Consider the following 19975-nt stretch of genomic DNA (forward strand, 5'->3'; position numbering starts at 1 on the left):
TATCCTATAAAAAAAATTTCAAAGCTATACTACTGGCTTTCTTTAGGCAAATTTACTAAAACTCAAATTTTAAAAAAATATCATTGCAAAGCATAAATATTTATTTTTCCCACCTTGCACCGAGTAACTTATATTAATTGAACTATTTCGCGCAAATACCTTCAATAAATTTACAGATTTCCAATAATTTCATTGACATAACTTTTGTTAATAGGCTCGTTTGCTGCTCACACATTCTCTTGAATTAACAATATTGGCTAGGCCTAATTTTATGAATAGGCTCTCAAATTAACCATACAGGCCTAAAATATAAATAATTTTTTATAGGTAGTCTACCATATCATATTTTTATTAATTAGGTACTACATAAATCATAAATGAATAAATTACTTTACTATAATGTAGTTTCCAAATAACTAAGACTTCATTTATAGGCCTAAGTAGTTTGCTTCTTTAAGAAAAGACTACAGCCTAAATAGGCCTATCATTACTTTAGAATCAGCCTATACCTATATTAGGATACTTTGGCTAAGCTTGCATTACAATTAACAAATTGGAAATATATATACCATATTCGCCTGACCAACCTAAGCCTAAGGAATGACAACAACTAGCTAATTAGGCCTACTTAAAATTAGTCTCCTCTACCCAAAGATGGAAATTTTGCAAATTCATCATGTTATCTACCAGGACATACCCTAGGCCTATGGAAATATTTTGGTCAAATGCTGGTCTCGGCATTTGTAATACTAGCTAGGCCTAAGTAGGCCTATCGGGGGTTACCTAGATCCAATTCATTGGTACCTTAATACTTTCCCGCTCGCTTTCAGTGTGCCATCTCAAGCTGAAACTAATACTAAATTACATAATCTAGCAAATTTAAACATGAATTTGATAGTGACAATTTGACTTAATAGGCCTACGACTCAGCAAAGGAGGAACATCTAGGCCTATGGTTACATGGCATGGAAGGTACCTAGACCTAGTGGCTTGTTGCCACACATTTTACAACGACTACTTCTAAAGTCACCGCTAATTTTCTCCAAAGTCACCATTAACTCACCCACGGCGAACTCCTTCGGCTGCAAATTCGCCATTACAATAATGAATGTTGTGGTAAATGTGAAATGAAAAATGTCGGGCTTCGATCTTCCCCTGACGAAGACGTTCCCGCTCAACAGCCACAGATCTGACGCGGTGTCGGTGAAGTTACTATTACTAGATCGCGAACTCAATATATTTTTGTGTAAAATATCTCTAATATCTTATAATCTTTCATGCATGGGGCCCCACACGTAGGGGGTAAGAGGGGGCACTTGCCCCCGCCCCCTGAAATCCTGAAAAAGTTAGATTTATATATATATATGTGTGGGTGGGTGTAAAATGTAATTTTCTGTATTTTCTTTGTCATATCTTGCTTCACTTAATGGTATTGCAATTCAACTGCTTGTATATATATATATATATATATATATATATATATATATTAATATATGGTAACGTAACTTTCTGTATTTTTCCTTTATCGCTTCTTGCTTCCCTTAAACTATTGGTAGTATGTATTTAGGTTTGCGTCCCCACTCCCCGCCCCTCTTGGAAAGTAAGCTGCGGGCGCCATGCTTACATGATATTTTCTAAGGCCTTTCTCCGTATAATATATATAGAATAAAATAGACAAATGGAGGCGGCGAAGGCAGACAGGACACAGCTGCTCCATATACAAATAGAAGAAGCAGAAGACAAGGGACTATCTGGCATGACATTTTGAAATGATTAAACGAATAAAGTTTTTTCCATCATAATTGTGAACAATATGGCCACTACATTCCATGAGGTATTAATCCCATGGTAACCATAAGCAATAATGCCATATAGCAAAAATAAACGCGTTACTGATGAGTAAAAAACACAATCATACATTTGAATTTCTTTAGGGATATAGGAAATAAAAATGATTTGCCCTTGCACCTGTGTATGCCTTAATAATCACCAAGTGGATACAGTTATGTATTTCGCAGTCTCACGTTCTTTACTCTTGATAGACGATAAGAAATGTAACATGTGTGATTTTTTTTTAACAAGAAGTTGGATGTTATGAAACAGTAAAACATACGTTAACAGAAAGAAGGGAAGGGCTGGAAAGACCTAAGAGTGCTTATGCGTTTGGTGGATAGAATGGGCTTGCATTGTCTAGAAGGCTCTTGAAACCGGTGAAACAGTAGAAATATATAAGGCTGAGCACTTTAGGTATAATATTGGGTGTAACATGGTGTAACATGATACAACGCTGTGACAATTAGTGTACACATACCCCATGAATTGGAAGAAAGCTTTTTGGCAAAGTGTATCTGCCTGACTGGATTTGGGGTATGACTAATGTTTTTCTTTCTGTTTGATTTTTATCCTTGAATATCTACTGTTATTAGTACTAGATATAGTTCTGTAATTGTATTTTTTTTCTCGATAGCTTTATTTTTTTAATGGTATAACATGCAAGTTTGGGTCATCCATCTGCCTTCGAGTCCTAAACACTAAAGGAAGAAGACGTCGTTACTTAGCAACGTCGGAAATGTGTTCGAATGAGTTAATAAAGTTATTATTCATAATCTTATTTCGTACTTAAGCTTAGAAGTACTAATAATAATCCATAGTTATATCTAATACTTTATAAAACATTAATCTTGTTCGTGTTATCAAAGTGACTGTGGTAGTAATTTTGTGAATGGTGGAACATACAGCCTAAGCCATGATTCCATCGATTCGTATAGAAGATTGAACTTTTGTAAACAAAACAGATGAAGGGGCTGCTCAAATTTTTATGAAGAGCGTAAGTCATTTTCGGCAAACAAATCTTTATTTAATAGTTACACGCCTGATAAAACATTTTCCTTGGATATGGAAGTTCAAAATTGTGGTAAACATGTGAGTACTTGCGTGTGGGATTTATTTATATTTGCATTTCTCTGGAAAATCAGAAGACTGAGTAAGAAAATGTCGCTCGTAGCTACTACCTACCTAGCTATTCCAAATTTCTACGACCTGCCTTTATCAATAAACATTCAACATACTAGTATTCATAGCTATATATTCATGTTTACGTTTTAACCAGAGACTGCCACATATTCTGAACCTAATAAAATAACTTAAAGCATGTTAGCAATTCTATCAAGTACCTACTACCCTACTACTACTACCTAGCTACTAGTTTTACTAGGTACCTACTACTAGCCTAATTTCCTCTCCAGATGTATAGTAACTCGGAAGCCATACTAGAGTACTTACTAGGTCCTAGCTGTCTCTTATTACCTATTATGATTAGGTATTATTATTATTATTATTATTATTATTATTATAAGGGATTAGTTTATCCAGGCCTTTGAGCCAAATAGAGGCTCTTCATATCTTAGTATACATTTTTATTCATAAACTACCAATGTAAATATCAATAACCCGTAATTATGTCGAATTTGAGTTTTTAATTTGTTCGCATGAAGTTTAGGAGGCAAAAACTTGAAGAGTCTAATCTTCGTTGATGAAATTCATCTTCTGTGGATGTATGCAAAAAAAGTAGCCTCCATAGGCTATGCAGTTAAAGCTTAACTATGCTAAGTTAGGATAGGTAAAGAATGTGTAATTAGGCTAGGACATACTGTAGGTGTATAGTCTTATTTTTAATACAATCTGACAGTAACACAGGAAATACTTATCTCTGGATCTTGTATTATGATTCTGATAAACGTCCCACCATGGGTTCCTAATTATTCTCATCCGGAGTAAAGATTCTTGAAAGATATTACCTCCCCTTGATATTTAATGACTAACTGATTATCTAATGATTAATTATTTTTAAAGTATTTCATGAGTTAATTGATTAGTATGCCTGCGTTTTGCAGAGATCAGCTGTTTCACCAATGTAAACCTTTATCAAGCACCCAAAAAACTGGTACATACAATGAAGTGAAGAGACCATAGAGTAAGTATAATTTATTGATTATGTTCCTTCTCATTTATTAAACTTTTGAAATGCTTTCTTATGATTTTTGATGATTTAAAAACTTTGAAAGCTTAGATGAGGTGTAATTGAAATGAGTTGTGTTGTTTGAGGAAACTGACAACGAATTTCATATTGTCATTCTAGTGTGAGATAAAATAAGCATTCCATTAGTGTTTTGCAGCTATTAACAATAAGGTAAAAAGAAAGACATATATTACATGATATCTAATATCCCCTTCTTATGATAGTTTATGCTGTAAAAGAAAGTAGTATATATAATTCATTATTTTTAATCCAAATGCATGATTTGACATCAGACTGAGTGCCTCATAGTTTTAGTTTTGTCTTGATAGTATTCCATTCAAAGCTGAGAATTATCTGCTAGGCTATAAACCATTTAACAAGTAATTTGACAATAGTGTACAGGATTATGATTGGCATATGTTTTTACTCATCACCCATAGAACTGCTGTATAATTTATTTTGTTACATGTCTCATTTTTTATTCAATTTCATTGCAGATCTTTCCTTGTATAGTAATATGTTAGCGTGTTTCTTGCCATAATGCTGAATGAAAAGCCAAATGTCCGCCATCGTATTGGATCTGCCCGTGCTGGAGGTTGTTCATCCTCCTCCTCGTCCAGGATAGGATCAGCTAATGCAGGCTTTCCGCGAAGAGCCAACTCAGCTCGACCGGCCTCCAGTGATCATTCCCATCGCCCAAAATTGTACACAGGTCGTCCTTCTTCAGCGCCTCCTGTAGTACCAAGGAGACGGCCATCTTCAGCCCCTACACAAGGAGGGGGAGGAAGTTCGGATTTGTGTTCATTTAAAAGAGGAGTGGTAGGAGGAGGAGGTGGATTTCATTTAAAGACTCATGATGTCTCTCATTTGAACTTGAAAGTAGAGGGAAAATCAGTAAGTTTGTTTGTAAATCATCCTGTTACACTTTAAGTATCAAAGAAATATTTGGTAATACTGTACCATTTTGTTTGTTACCTGGATGAAGCTAATCTCAAAGAAGTTTATTTTAAAGCTAACCAGGTGGTAGTTGGTAGATGTAGTGAATGAGATCTTAATCCAGGCAGGGAATTCGTAAGATATAAGGGGTAGAGAGGTCCTGTTTGACATCTAACCCTGTAAAGAAAATTCAGTGCATTTTGTTTCTAAACATAGCATTCTAAATTCCCTTGTCAGAATAGTTTAGTGGCTGACAGAGTTGGATTATTTCAGCTTAATGATGAAAATATCACTTTGTGCCTTTTTATACGACTGTTGTTTTACATTGTTAAGCTGTAGGTTACTCAATTGACATTTTCTGATTAACTTTTAATTAAATATTTGTAAAAATTGATCTTAATTCTTGGAATCATTTTCCAGATACGATCTGTTGCATATGCTCCAAGACGCCATCATCCAGTAAGTAGAGGTTCCCTACGGATAGTAGCCAATCATGGGTACTGTACTTCAAGACAGCAAAAGAAGGTAATTAAGATGTTCATTGGAAATATTTTCTGTATTTTGTGAGCACAGTACGATGCTATTCTCCTCTAACTTTTTATTTTTTATTCCTTTGATTATGTTATCATAAGATATCTAAGATCAAGCTTAATATATACCTATGTTTTAACTGGTTTAGTGTGTTTATTGTTTTCTGCTAGTTACAATTACATCTGGCTGTGAACATTGTGCCTAAAATTTCAAGGAAATTGAGGAAAAGGTAATTTTTTCTTTCTTTCTTCATAGTTCTTTTCAGACTGCAATGCACTGAAAGCTGTGGGAAAAATTGATGTTGGAAGTGATTCAGATCGCTCAAGCATGCTGGACTTTGGAAAGACTTACACAGTTACCTCAGGTTTCCATCAGCATCTAGACTATGAAAGTTCCTCATCTTTAGATAATAGATGCAATGAGAACTTTTCTAGTGATCTGGGTTCTACTTACACAAAACATGATAAAACTGGCTGTTTTGTGGATGAAAAATGTGGTAGCATATTCCCTAATAAAGTATCATACAATGTACAAAAGTCAAGTGGGAGGATGAATCATGAAATAAGTACAATGATGCATCCAATAACATCATCAGAAGTTAAGGCACAAGGAGATCTGGGGAATTCAGAAGGTGATTCTAGTGACCAGCAAAAATATACCAGTACATATTTTACAGAGAAAAGAACTAAGACTATCGATAATTTCCCAGAGCCATTAAGTGAAAATTCCTTTAACATTCGACCGCACGTAACAAAAAAGTCTGGTGATCAAAGTTTTAACATTTACACTGATAGTTCATATCATCATCAGCACCAGGGCAATGTTGCGAGCCATTTAGTCAGAAGAGATGTGGATACCACTTCTAATGATGGCTCCGAATGCACTGTAATAAGTCTTGGTAGAAAAATACAGTTAATGGCCACCAGTTACCATTCACCTCAGGAACAAACAAAGGACACGAAAGAGGAATCACATGGAAACCACTGGGACTCAGAATGGAAACAGCTTCTTAAACAGAATCATGAATTGCTTTTGAGGTTATCAAGTCGAGAAGACAATTCTGTTAATGAAATTAACGTCGTAAAGTACGACCACGCTAAAGGTGGTAACGTCGTAAAGTATGACCATGCTAAAGCTGTTCTGGTTCATGATAGTGGTGTTCAAACTGGCTGTAATGAGGCTGTAAATAGTTCATTTTCCATAAGGGACACAGAAGTTACAGTGGGGGATGTTGGAGAGAAATTGGAGAGCAGCATTTGTTCCCCAGAGGTGGGATGTGATGATGAAGATGCTTATTCACCTGCTTCTGTTGAGGATGAAGAGTGTGTTGCAGGTGAGAACCTGATAGGAGAGGGGAATGTCTCTCCTAAATCAGATGTGCCTGAATGCGTTCTTGAGGACATCATTGAAGAGTCAAGCCAAAGTAGTAGATCTTCTCCGAGGGATATTGAGGATTTATTAGATTCACCTGATATGTTTGTGAACTTTAAATCAGAACACAATAAAGATAGTGGTGAAAGCTCTCCTGCTTCAGAAAATAAAGGTGAGAAGTCATCATCGCCTTTAGGCAGTAAACAGGTAACCGAATCAGCGAATAGAGATTTGATTGCCACTGATAATTTGACACAAAAAGCACCCTACAGTGGAATAGATTTTTCGTGCACAACAAATCTTCCTTCTTATCGAGTGGGTTTGGCTGCAGGATTTGCAATAAGAAGTCTCTACCCAGTTGAAAAGCTGAGTGCAAAATCTCAACCATCTAGGGATTTGATAGATGCCTTGAAAATGATTGAAGATGAAGAAAACAAAACGAAGGAAAGCAGAGAAGCAAGCTCAATAACTCGTAGTGATCTTAACTTTCAAGGGCCACCATCTCCAACTTTTCAAGATATGGGAATTAATACTAATGGCAACACAAATGATTCTAATCTTGAAACAGTTCAGGAAGTAAATGTCACCACAAGCTTTGTTGAAAGGTAAGAATTTTAATAGCATGTGTTTAAAGTTATATAAGTCTAACTGGCCAGTGGCCGAATCAGGAAATAATCCATTACTGACAGACCAGGCTATGAGAAACTGTGTGGAAATTTGTTTGCTCATTAGTCCAAACTTCCCCATCCTGATATTTAACTAGATTTAGCCTGGTATTGTGTAAAGTACAATTCAAAAATCCAAAATTCATATACCATTTCCCTTCAGCAATGTATAGTTTACAACTTTTTCCATGTTACGCAGCAGAGATAGCAGTAGTGGAAGATTGACTGAGGTTATTACGTATAGCAACAAAAGGTTCATCATGGTTTTTTCCATAGTGGGTTTAGGATAGGAAATATGTCCGAACATTGTAGGACCCAACACAGAATGCTATGAGTTTAACTCTTCTCACTGTAGATTACGTACATGTATTGTGTCAAACAGTAGCATCCCTAACAGCATACTACTGAGTTTTCAATTGGTGTGAATGTACAAGCCTTACAAAGAACATGTAAGATTCAGTGTAGTTTGCCTTAAAATCACAAGGGTTCTGAGCACCTACGCATCATTATGATATCAAGTGGCCTTACAAATCTTGTACGTACTTTGTTTGTCTTAATGATTGGTAGATGTAGTTCAAGTGAGTCTTTCAATCTGACGTACTGATTACCTAAACTGATTGGGACCCTGCCATGTGGAAGGTCATCTTTCTTATGTACTGACTTCAGTAATTAACTGAACTGCTGAGCATTTAATTAGAATACTTAGCTAATGACTGGTAATTCCTGTTTTACCAGTCCCATTTTCAACCATACAAATTGCCAATATTGTTTTATAATTGAAAGTTCTAGTTTGTTTTATATAAGATACTAATGCTGTTTTGAATATTTCAGATGTCCTTTTAGAATGAGATAGTAAATGAAAATGTCAGTTTAATGTAGTTCTTATTTTTAATTAGAAATTATATCTTTATTTTCCTTTAAGAACCAGTAACAAGATCTCCAACAAGTCAGTGTCATCTTCAGATGACAGTGCAAATGATGAATGTGTTGGAGCTACTCTCCCAGTTATACAAGTGTTGGTAGAGAAGGTGTTTCTTTTCACTCAAGACCTAGCTGAAAGGTGGCACCAGGGAGAATTTACTGGTAAGTGAATTGAAACCTTCCTGAAAGTGGTATCTAATATGAATAATAAAAATAGTACATGCATTGGTTAAATCCTGTGCGGCAAAAGTAAGCAATACAGAAATCTTTCATTGTACATTTTCATTAGAAGTAGCTTCTGTTTAGATGTCTTGTGACAGTTAGGTAGATTGATTAGGCTTTCTAGTTCTGTGGTAGAATTTCATAAAATCTATTGTATTGCAGATTATAGGGATGATCTGTTACAACAAGTTGCACAAGCAGAGAAATTGCTGGAAGATATTTGTATCAAAGAAGGCAAAAAGGATGATCCCAAGAAGGCACCTGACTTGCATTTCAAGTGTGAGGAAAAGGCCCGTATGAAACAAGAAGAGTCTGAATCACGTATACAGAAAAATTTAGACTTAATTCGGAAGGTAAGGGCCGTTGAGTACTGTATTTTATCGTGAGCATCAGTGATATATTTAATATATTTGATATATTTAATAATGGGCCGTGAAGTATAACACATTTTCATTTATGTGCCCCTTATTCTCAGTATGTGGTTAAGTTGCTAATGCATCAGAAGATATTCTATGTTAGCTGGAAGTGTTCTACAGAATTTTCAAAGTATGTTCTGTAATTTATAGGCCCTGTGATGAAGAGCATAGTTTTAGTCATACTTACTATCATGCTAATAAAGATATTGTTAATATCATTCTAGGACTATAGAACTACAGTATAGAAGACTAGTTGTATTACACCATATTTATTCTAATGTCTATTATTAATTTTCATACAGTTGAGATTTGTTTTGATTTTAAATAGTGTACCTTTAGTATTGGCATTTTATGTATTATATAATGGTTTACCCATTATTTCAGCTTTTGGATGACAAGAGGATGTTGACTGAACAGTGTGAAGAAATGCAAAAGAGCTTTAGAATAGCAGAAAAGAAACATACTGATAAGGTAAATATGAAGATACCGAGTATGCAATACTTACTTTATGCATAGTTGAGTTTTTTATAGGTTATAAAACAAAAGTTGTGACAAACAAACCTCCTTTACCTTGTTGGAAATTATGCTTTTGAACTTTAACATCTTGGTATCGATAAAGTGAATTTTCTGGGGATGACATTTATTTCTCCTAGCTCGTCCTCTCAGGTTGTTTCTACATTTGGGTGAACTGTTCACGATAAAATTAATGAGGGAAATCATGACTGAGTGCTGAATTTATATATTTATATTTGATGCATATTGCAAGATCTGTGCGTGGTGGGTTCTTTGTCATATTGCCGTGTGTTAAGTAGTAGTATAGTATAATATTCGTATGTTTAGTGTTAAATTCTTATGACAAAATATCTGAAAGATTCTGCCTTTATTTCCATTGAGTTTATTAAGAGTAATAGTTAACCTGCCATCAAAAATGCAATGTGTATCAATATTCTTATTATTTCTGTGTATACTGGATAATGCAGATGGTAGACAAGTATGACTCCATGTTTAGACTTACCTGACCAATATAAAGTAAATTTGTGCAATTACATTTAAATGAAAATTTAATTGTATGTAGTTTTATACAGGTACGTATTAGTTACCTTAATAACTTCACTGGGAGATGAAAAATTAATGTCCAAAGATTACATTATTGACTTCATGTTGTAAGTTACATATAATGTTTTGTCTTTTGATCATAATTGGTTGCCTATTATAAGATTTAGCAAAGATCTGGGCACTTCCCTTACCCCCTCCCTATTAGTCTAAAGCAGTAGTTCCCAAACTATCTTACTTGACGCCCCCTTTTTGCTTCCAGTAGACCCGCACGACCCCACTCCCTCTTTTGTTCATGTGTAATAATTCTTGCATTTATTTCTTAGCATTGTTAAGGAAAAGAGAGTTCTGTTTGTATTACATTTTAATAATGAAAGACACTCAAACAAATAATAGCACATTCCAGAGACATTTTTCTAAGTAACTAAAAACGAAACATTTGGTTCAAAGGGAGCGAAAATAAAGTTTGAACGTGTAAGGAGAACTAGCTTCATAGAAAACGGGTTGGAGTGACTGCTATAATTATACTTTGCATGTATGTAATGGCAGATATTTGTTCTTTGAATGATTTTATTATTCTAATTAAACAAATATTTTTTGAGCAGATGACTTCACGCCCCCTTTGTATCCTCCTCACGCCCCCTAGGGGGACAAGCCCCCTAGTTTGGGAACCACTGGTCTAAAGCTTTGAAGGTTTACTGTAATGCAGTTATACTTTTAGCAGTCGACCCCTGGAATTTGTGGCGGATGCATACCACATAATTTAGGTGAATTACATTTTCAGTTGAAACTAACAGAAGAGAGGCAGAGTCAAGAGTTGAAGAGTTTAAGAGAAAGAATTATGACGGCAGAACAAGATAAAAGAGAGAAGTGGGTTCAGCAGAAGACAAAATCTATCAAGGTGAGATCCATTGCTTATATCTTCTATCTGTTTCTTGTATTTCTTTTCCACAAACATTGATTATTTTGATGGTGGGCACATATGAGTAGAAATGTTGTCCGAATTCAGAAGTTACTGATTGTCACTGAAAGTTATTCTCAAGCATTATTTTACCTTAACTGAAATACTGTAGTTTGTACATTGCTGTGTTTCCATAATGAAAGTAGAAGCTAGAAAATAAAGAATACATTATCAGAAGGGTCACTGATGGACAAGTGCTGGTAGTTAGTATGTAATTTTAGTCTAAGCTAAAACCACCATCCCTTTAAAAGCAGAGTTCAATCTGTTTAATCCAGGTTTAGGGATGCTTTACTGTTAGATGTTCATCCAGTGAACTGAGGATGTAGGTCTATATGCCTCTAAGAAACCTTTCTAGTGTGCCGACTTGTAAAGCAGCTCCTTGTTAATAATTTGTCTTTGACTTTTTGTTGATACAGTGTATTTTTTTCCTGTCTTTGTAATAGAATTATCTCTTACTGTTTACAGTTATTAGTCTATCTCATCATTTCTTATTTTTTTTATCTAAAGATGTTACAATGGTAGGAACTGTCAAAGATTGTCTTGTAGACTTAATGGTGAAAGAAATACCTATGTCTCCTGTAGGCAGTAAGGTCTTTTAAAATTTGTGTTGTAGGCAGTGGGAACATAGTCACTGCTGCATTTGCATTGATTTTATTCTTCCTTATTATATATTTAATCTTAATTTCAATTTGTGATTAGGTCACAAGTTTCCCTTATGTTAGTATTAGCATTCATTTTTAATTGTCTGTGCACTGTACTGTATTCTGGTAAATTGTTTTGACAACTGTATATGGACAGATCATTTCTATCCAGATAGGTGGTTTTGTTATTATATCCCATGTGGTTATTCAAAATCATTTTAGCTAATATACATGACCATTTTTTTGCCCAATACATTCCTTTTTTATTGCATTTTATTTAGGAATCGACTTACCGAGGTTTAGAAAGTAAAATGAAAGACCTGAATGCCAAGCATCGCGATGAAGTCAGCCAACTCAAAGCTCAGCACTGGGACCTTATGAAAGAAGCTGAGGAGAAATTCATGAACCAGATGCGCAGCCAAGAAGATGAATTGAAGAGGAAGTTTGAAGAAGAAAAAGAAGAGTTTTGTAAAAGGGAAAGAGAGCGAGAGCAACAAAGGTATTTAAGTTCAGGCTTTTGTTTCTAGGCTGTTAAAGTAATCAAGATAAACTTAATGTCTATGTAAGAATTAGCACTTGGTTAACTATCCACAACTCATAATTTGTTTTGTGAATTATAACATACTCTAGCTGTTTTTTATGTGCATAGACTTAATTTTATCTTGAGGAATAATATGGTATGTTTTCATTGGTATTAGGAATCAGGAAAATTTTTCAGGATCATATTTGTTGCCCTGAACTGCAAAATATGTTGACATACATTAATATTGTGGACATATGGCATGCAATATATCATACAATACAGGCAGTTCCCGGGTTACTACGGGGGTTCCATTCTTGAGACGCGTTGTAAGCCAAAAATCGTTGTATGCCGGAACATCGTCAAAAATCCTAAGAAAACCTTACTTTTAATGCTTTTGGTGCATTCAAAACTATGTAAACTACATTCTTATTGCATTTTTCATAGAAAAAAACTTCAAATATTGATTATTTTGTATTTTTGATGTCATTTCTTCTGCCAGATCAGCGTTGTAGGCGACATAACCCTGGTACATGCATCGCGTAACCCTGGAAATAATTTCTGATGAATATAATTGAAAAGCACCTTAACCTCGGAACGTCATAGCCGAACCCGTCATAACCCGGGGACTGCCTGTAATGAAATATGTACTCACTGGAGAGGATTACTCTTGATTGTGTTTGTTTATAGATAGCCCCATTCTTAGCTAACACCAAGTCATTTTGGACAAAATACCAAAGGTACAGTAAAGGGATTTTGAAGTGTGTCATACCTTCTTTTCAGATTAGAATTAGAAATTCGACAGTGCGAACAGCATTGCCTGAGTAGGATGGAGGTTCTTCGTAAGCAGCATGAACAAGATATAAAGGCTCTGATTGAAGAACGACACCACAATGAAGAGAAGTTGCGTGGTGATCACAGTGTAGCTATCAAAGAGGTCACTAAAGAAAAGGACCAAATACTTGAACAGTTACAAGAAAAGCTTAGACTCCAAACTCGCAAACATGAGGTAAGTACCCCTTAGGGGGCTACTGCTGTCAGTGCACCTCACAGGGTGCACTGTAGGCATTACTAAAGGTTCTTTGCAGCATCCCTTCACCCCCTGGCTGCAACCCCTTTCATTCCTTTTACTGTACCTCCATTTATACTATCTTGCTTCCATCTTGCTATCCACATTCTCCTAACAATTATTTCAAAGTGCAACTGCTTTGAGGTTTTTCCTCTGTTACATCTTTCAATCCTACCTACCGTCAATTTCCTTTTCAGCACTGAATAACCTCATAGGTCTCAGTGCTTGGCCTTTGGCCTAAACTCTGTATTCCATTCCATTCCATTCCATGAGGAATATAGTTTTTCGAGGTTGCAACCCAGGCATTTGCTTTGCATCGTTATCAAAAATTATTCTCAACTTGAGTTTGAACCATAGCTGAGAATATTATTTTTGTTTAAGATCCTGAAAGAAATGGCATAATAGATAATGTATTTAGCCACATTGTTGTCTGTAGTGATATGAATTTAATGACATTTGTTATACTGTAGTATATGTACATTTAGTAATTGGACCCGTAGATGTATGTAGTTTCAATGTAAAAGACCTAAGATTTTCTCTTTAGGATTGGTTCCATTTACCCTTAATGTTGAGAGGATTTTATAAAATGTTCAGATGCATTTCTTAATTTTGTTGTAAGCTTCATTGAGCTAAAGAACTAAATGCCCTTATTAATCTATATGCCTGCAGAAAAGGAAAAAATTTGTGAACAGAATGTGGCTTCTAAGGTTAGTGGGAGAGACAGACTTGCATTTTGGTGGAGGGAAACTTATTTAGAACTTATGGCTATACAATAGAACAAATGAAACTGAAGTAGACCTTTGTCTCGATGATTGTCAGTTGCCAAATTTTACTTGAATTAAAGCAACTAACAATGGAAGGTCTTTTACTCAGGAGGAACTCATTTCCATACGTCGGGAAGATGAACATAGTCGCAGCGAATGGCGAGCCGTTTTCATGAAGGAGCACAACGAAGCACGTGTTCAGTCCGAAAAAGAGCTGAGAGAAAGATTGAAGAGGCAGCGAGATAAAGAGATTGAGCGAGTCATAAAAGAGATCAAGCAAGAGACTAATACCAGAGAGGAAGAGGAGCACAAGAATTACGAATCCAAGATAAAGTCAGTTGTCCTTTTCTGTTAAAGTTGTTATTAATAAATTACATTTGACATGTTCCTTAGAAGTCGACATTATAGTTAGATGCATAGATGTGTTAGTTTTTGTGGCAATTTTAGTATTTAATAATTATGGGAAACATTTTTATGACTTTATGGATAATACAATGAAGACAAAGTCAGGATTTAAGTTTATTGGCTATCTGATATTAGTCTGTTCTTCCACAAATACTTTGCTTATAGTAGCCATCAAATTATGTAAACAGTGGGTTTTTTATTTGTGATAATAGATTTATCAAGATTATGATTCAAGGAACTGTAAACATTAGATGCTTTCTACTGTTAACTACGTAGGGCATGGATCTCATTCGCTAGGAATACGACAATTGAGAATTATAATTGAGTGGTGTTTTGAATCTATCTAATGATAATGTAGATCTCAATACTAAATAGATTAGATTTGCATTTTATTGCTCTGCTTAACAATTAACTGAAGTTACTTTCTGTATTCTTGTAGAAACATGAGAGAGAGATACGAGCTTGAGCTGAATGAACTGGAAACAAGCGAACGAGAAGCAAGAAGTCGTTATCTTGAAATGAAATCCATCTTGGCTCAAAAAGAGGAGGAAATCGTATACCTCAGAGCTCGTCTTCACACACAGGATATTGAACTGTGTGAACTCCAACATGTAAGTTCTTAAAATCAATAATGTTGATTTATTTTTTATGACTGACTCTGGTGAGACTTTTGAAGTGTAAGGTGAAAGAGTATTAGAATCATTTTATAGATGTACTTGGAACAGAAATTTATAGTGCAGTCCCAAATATTTTCTTCAGATAAGAGTTTTATTCTTTAATTTTTTTTAATGCAAAAAACAATTTTGTTTTCAGATGTTCCAGCCACCAGGAGACTAAATTCTGTGCTGTTGTGGCAGGTTTACAATTGGGTCCAAAATTGATTAGATGAGTTTAATAAAAAGGAATTTTTTATACATTTTCTATTAATTTTCTTCTCTCTTTTTAATACTTAATCCATTCTGGACACAATGCCCGTTTGATAATGCATTGCCAAACTACACTTTGACTGATAGTATGGGAAAAGAATCTCACTACTGTAAAATAGGGTATCTGTTATACGTATGTTAAAATGGTAAATTTAAGCACACAGAAAGATAGCTGTTGAAGCCATTAGAGTGCTTGATCAGGAAATGAGCTTTCAATGGAAAAAACAAAGCACTTGGTGATTATTAAACTCACAAAATTAGCAAGGGGAATATCAAAGCAAATAAAGGCTATCAGGAATAGCTCTGAAACGCTGGGTAGGCTACACAGCAGAATGTAATAAAGACCTGAATTTCGTAATCAACCAATAAGGAAGAAAACCGGATACCAGAATTTAGTTCCCATCTTCAACGCCTGCAACTAAACTAGGAAAATGAGATGAAAGACAAAGGTTAAGGTTTAACAAATTCAAATATAGACCAACCTTCAAGTTACAAGCCTGAAAAGATAACTACTACAATAACAAAATTCCACAGCTTTGAAAACTTTCACTGAACTATGCATTCGTGAGTGGCCTCATAGGTCCCAGTTCTTTGGCCTTTTGCTAAAATTCTGTATTCCGGTCCAAATTAAATCCTATGATTACTAATTTACAGAATAGGAAGATTTGTCTTGTAGGTTGTGTGGAAGCCATCCATCTAGGAGTAGTAAGTGGAACAAATGAAAACCTTAAATATGATCAGATTTGGAAGTTAGTAACTGAATATACTGCTCAATGGATTAAAGAGGGAGAGAGATTAGATAGCGGTCTTCGTAAATATTGCATTACGCATTTATGCATATATGCATGAACAATATCACAAGCAGAGGTAGATGAGATTTCTTACTGTAGACATTCATATGTTCATATAAAAATAGTTAATGGGTAACAAGCAAATGTTCTAAAAAGCTCCAAGCTGTATTTGTAAACATTATATAATGAAGATTTACATAAGATTTCCCACTACTTATAGGTTGAGACAAATCAGCTGATAATAAGCACAGTATGGCCTGTGGCAATAAAAGTTATTATTACTGCAATGTTTGTCGTCTGTTGCCTCATCTAGCGCTGAAGTCACTGGAAACAAAACAAGGCATGGAACGAGAGAAAGAATAAAAGGTGTATCACCGAACCACTAAATAAAGTTGAAATTTTGAGGCACCGAATGTGAAAATTAACTGCCAAAATTTATCTTCTGTATAGTAGAATGTGGAAAGTAATAGCCAAAATTACTCACCTGTTTAATCTTTCCTAGGAAAAAAAATTACATTGGCGTTTTCGGATGCTTCTGTAGAGGTGCTGGTAGGTCTAAAATGTCATAGTCATGCTCTCCCACTGCCTTTTAATCCAACAATATTGCTTTTGTTTCTTAGTTTGCATTGAAAGAATAAAAGAAAATAGACATAAAAAGGAAGCAAGAGTAAGATGCTGCTTTAATCTACAAAAGAGAGAGAGAGAGAACCGTGGAGGTGAATTATAAGCAGGAAACTTCTAGAAAACAATGAAATACTGTCATAATATTGCTCGCACACTGCCTTTTAGTTCAACAATATTGCTTGGTTTTCCTGTTTGCAGTGAAAGAATAAAAGGAAATAGACATAAAAAGGAAGCAAGAGTAAGATGCTGCTTTAATCTACAAAAAAAGAGAGAGAGAGAACCGTGGAGGTGAATTATAAGCAGGAAACTTCTAGAAAACAAAGAAATAATGTCATCATAGTATTGCTCGCCCATTGTCTTTCAGTCCAACAATATTCATTGTTTTTTTCCTGTTTGCCGTGAAAGAATAAAATAAAATAGACATACATAGGAAGCAAGAGTAAGATACTGCTTTAATCTACAAAGAGAGAGAGAGAGGTGGGGGGTGGGGAGAACCGTGGAGAGGTGAATTTTAAGCAGGAAACTTCTAGAAAACAATGAAATAATGTCATAGTATTACAATGAAATAGTCATAGTATTGCTAGCACACTTCCTTTTAGTTCAACAATATTGCTTGATTTTCCTGTTTGCAGTGAAAGAATAAAAGGAAAAAGACATAAAAAGGAAGGAAGAGTAAGATGCTGCTTTAATCTACAACAGAGAGAGAGAGAGAGAACCGTGGAGGTGAATTATAAGCAGGAAACTTCTGGAAAACAATGAAATAATGTCATAGTATTGCTCGCTCATTGTCTTGTAGTCCAACATTGCTTGTTTTTTTGCAGTGAAAGAATAAAACAAAATAGACATATAAAGTAAACAAGAGTAAGATACTGCTTTAATCTACAAAAGAGAGAGAGAGAGGACGGCGGAGAAGTAAATTACAAGCTGGGAACTTCTAGAAAAAGAGGAAATACAGAACAATGGTGAGCCGTTACAGAGCCTAACCTTATTATCATATCGCCATTACTACTACAGACACCTTACTTATCACGTTGAGACCTGAAGAAGAAACGTCAAGAAATCAAGGTAAAATCGTCGTCAAAATTTAATTATTTTAAGGAATAATTCTGACTAGTGACTTCAGAACTTTTGAAAATGGCGTAGAAAATAGATAGATTTATGCTAGTAGACGTAGAATAGGCCTAAGTTATGGCGTAGTTTTACTGTTAGAACTGAGAATTGGGTCTATGAAGGTACGCCAGATCATTAATCAGTCTGACGAGACCTGTCATTGTAGAACTAGTACGTAGTTTCACCGTCTCTCTTATTTATAGTTTTAATTGCTATAAATCCAGGTATGTGGTTAATCTTTCGGGACAAATTAATTTTTATTCATATGGGACCTAGCTACCTAGATAGGAGAGAGATGCAATTTCTTCCGGGAGCCAGCAGCCCTACCTATCTATGGGTGTTCCTATCGTGGACCCCTTTATATTTATTGCATTCAGAAATGTAGGAAATGCATGAGATACGACATGCCTAGATTAACCCTCAGCCTAACCATGCAGAATAGGGTAAAATACCGATTGGCCACCTGGCCTCTACCGTAGCGCAACCACCCTCCCAAAAAAGTACTTTAACACTTCCTGTAACCCAGGTTAGACATTTGTCAAGAGCCAGTGTTCGTCAAAGCAATGCTTCGAGACTTCTACTACTACCTATAGGCTACTTTCCTCTCTAAGTAAGTTTGGTGGATCTAGGTATAGCCTACTACCTAGTACTATTCCGTGGCGGCCTAGACTATGGCAGTTGCAGTTTTCCATGCAGTTTTACCTCCTGAACAAGAATTTTAAGTAATATTTATTCGGACGACTGTAATTAACCTCCAGGGGCCATTACCAAACACGGCGAAATACATTGGACGCCCCAATCCCTATGCTCTGTTTTTTTCCATCTGTCCATCCACCTGTGGTGTTTTCGCATGGTAACACTGCGTCCCTAGCTTTAAATAGTTACGCTACTATGTGTAAGTTTTAGGTAAATTAAAGGATATCTGGGTGTACATTTGCAACTGAAAAGTGTTTTAATAATTTACAGTATGCGAATTACACCGTTAATATTCGAAATAAGGTTATTATTATTGTTGAATATAAGCTGAATATAACTATCTAAAGCCCGGGACGCAGTGTTACCATATGCAAACACCACACGCTGGTGGACAGATGGAAAAAAACAGAGTATAGTGGATGTCGTATCCACTGTTATGTTCCTTGCAGTCCGTGCGGAACTATTCTTTAGAATTAAGTTTTTTCTCCCAAGTCACAAAATAAGGCCATAGGTACCTAATTTCCGATTTTCAGGAAGGTGGTTGCGCTATGGTAGAGGCCGGCCATTTGTTATTTTACTCTATAATTGAGTATGTGAGATATTATCAGGATTAGACAATATTGAGGTCATTTGAAATATTTACCGTCTTCGTTTATCATCCAAGGATCTGGACTACGCATGGCGCCCTGCAGAGCTTTTCTGCAGAAATACCAAAAAAATGTAACAAGGACATTTATGTGGATGCATCACAACCTGACTACTCTGGGTTGCTGGGTCCTTATTGGGCTGATGTAGCCTAACTTTGTTTACAACTTTGCATAACCTGACCTAGAACACTGTAGTCTTAGTCATGAGGTAAAACACAGGGATGCACCCTAACCTATTATAGGGTTCCAGTTTCTCAATTTGCATGGAAGGTCTCCCCCTCACTCCCATTGGGCCTAAAATAGCTATCCTGTATAGCTTAGCTGAGTAGGGACTAGCCTAAACAGGTCATGCCATTATTTGGTAGTCTAGACTTATGACAATTTAACTCCCTGCCATACACAAACTATGTATATTTTCCAGCTTCTTATTATGTTTTATACAATTATTATCATTATATTAGAGGGTAATTCTCCTAACACTTATTTTCGCTTAAATCATTCACCATTAATAGAGGTAGTATAACTGACCATTAAAGGGCAAAGTGTGAATCCCACAAAGGTTGTTTCTTACATTAATCCATGTACTACTTTTCATTTTGTACCTTTAAATTTCAGTCTAATTTCAAATTATGACTTTAGACCTTAGTTCAGGGCTTATTATACTTATTCGGATTTTATTCTTGTATGT

At 35.5% G+C, this 19975-nt stretch overlaps 1 protein-coding gene and 2 pseudogenes across 2 annotated transcripts; 2 read left to right on the forward strand and 1 right to left on the reverse strand.

Moving 5' to 3' along the window:
• Positions 1 to 1310, reverse strand: part of LOC135195255 (DNA mismatch repair protein Msh2-like) — a 54492-nt pseudogene extending 53182 nt beyond the window's left edge.
• A 1464-nt stretch (positions 1311 to 2774) lies between these two features.
• Positions 2775 to 16497, forward strand: LOC135195561 (uncharacterized). Of its 2 annotated transcripts, none has more exons than XM_064221839.1 (14): positions 2775 to 2827; positions 3894 to 3973; positions 4516 to 4912; positions 5375 to 5479; positions 5741 to 7461; positions 8444 to 8604; positions 8827 to 9017; positions 9465 to 9551; positions 10918 to 11034; positions 12017 to 12234; positions 13039 to 13264; positions 14198 to 14421; positions 14933 to 15104; positions 15307 to 16497. In XM_064221839.1, the coding sequence occupies exons 3-14, from the start codon at positions 4559 to 4561 to the stop codon at positions 15328 to 15330; spliced, it is 3600 nt and encodes a 1199-aa protein (XP_064077909.1). In that variant the 5' UTR covers positions 2775 to 2827; positions 3894 to 3973; positions 4516 to 4558; the 3' UTR covers positions 15331 to 16497. The 2 variants fall into 2 exon arrangements, with proteins under 2 accessions (XP_064077909.1, XP_064077908.1); XM_064221838.1 differs by having other exon boundaries at positions 2781 to 2922.
• Positions 16498 to 17754: 1257 nt separating this feature from the next.
• LOC135195563 (angio-associated migratory cell protein-like) overlaps positions 17755 to 19975 on the forward strand; it is a 29744-nt pseudogene continuing 27523 nt past the window's right edge.

The sequence above is a fragment of the Macrobrachium nipponense genome, chromosome 16 (assembly GCF_015104395.2).
Source record: "Macrobrachium nipponense isolate FS-2020 chromosome 16, ASM1510439v2, whole genome shotgun sequence".
Classification (NCBI taxonomy): domain Eukaryota; kingdom Metazoa; phylum Arthropoda; class Malacostraca; order Decapoda; family Palaemonidae; genus Macrobrachium; species Macrobrachium nipponense.

What these genes read in the sequence shown, in the direction of transcription:
- LOC135195561 (XM_064221839.1), top strand. Translation starts at nt 4,559, where the DNA reads ATGCTGAATGAAAAGCCAAATGTCCGCCATCGTATTGGATCTGCCCGT. An exon ending in CTTCAAGACAGCAAAAGAAG is followed by an intron (nt 5,480 to 5,740) that starts GTAATTAAGATG and finishes CTTTCTTCATAG; the next exon opens with TTCTTTTCAGACTGCAATGC. An exon ending in GCACCAGGGAGAATTTACTG is followed by an intron (nt 8,605 to 8,826) that starts GTAAGTGAATTG and finishes ATTGTATTGCAG; the next exon opens with ATTATAGGGATGATCTGTTA.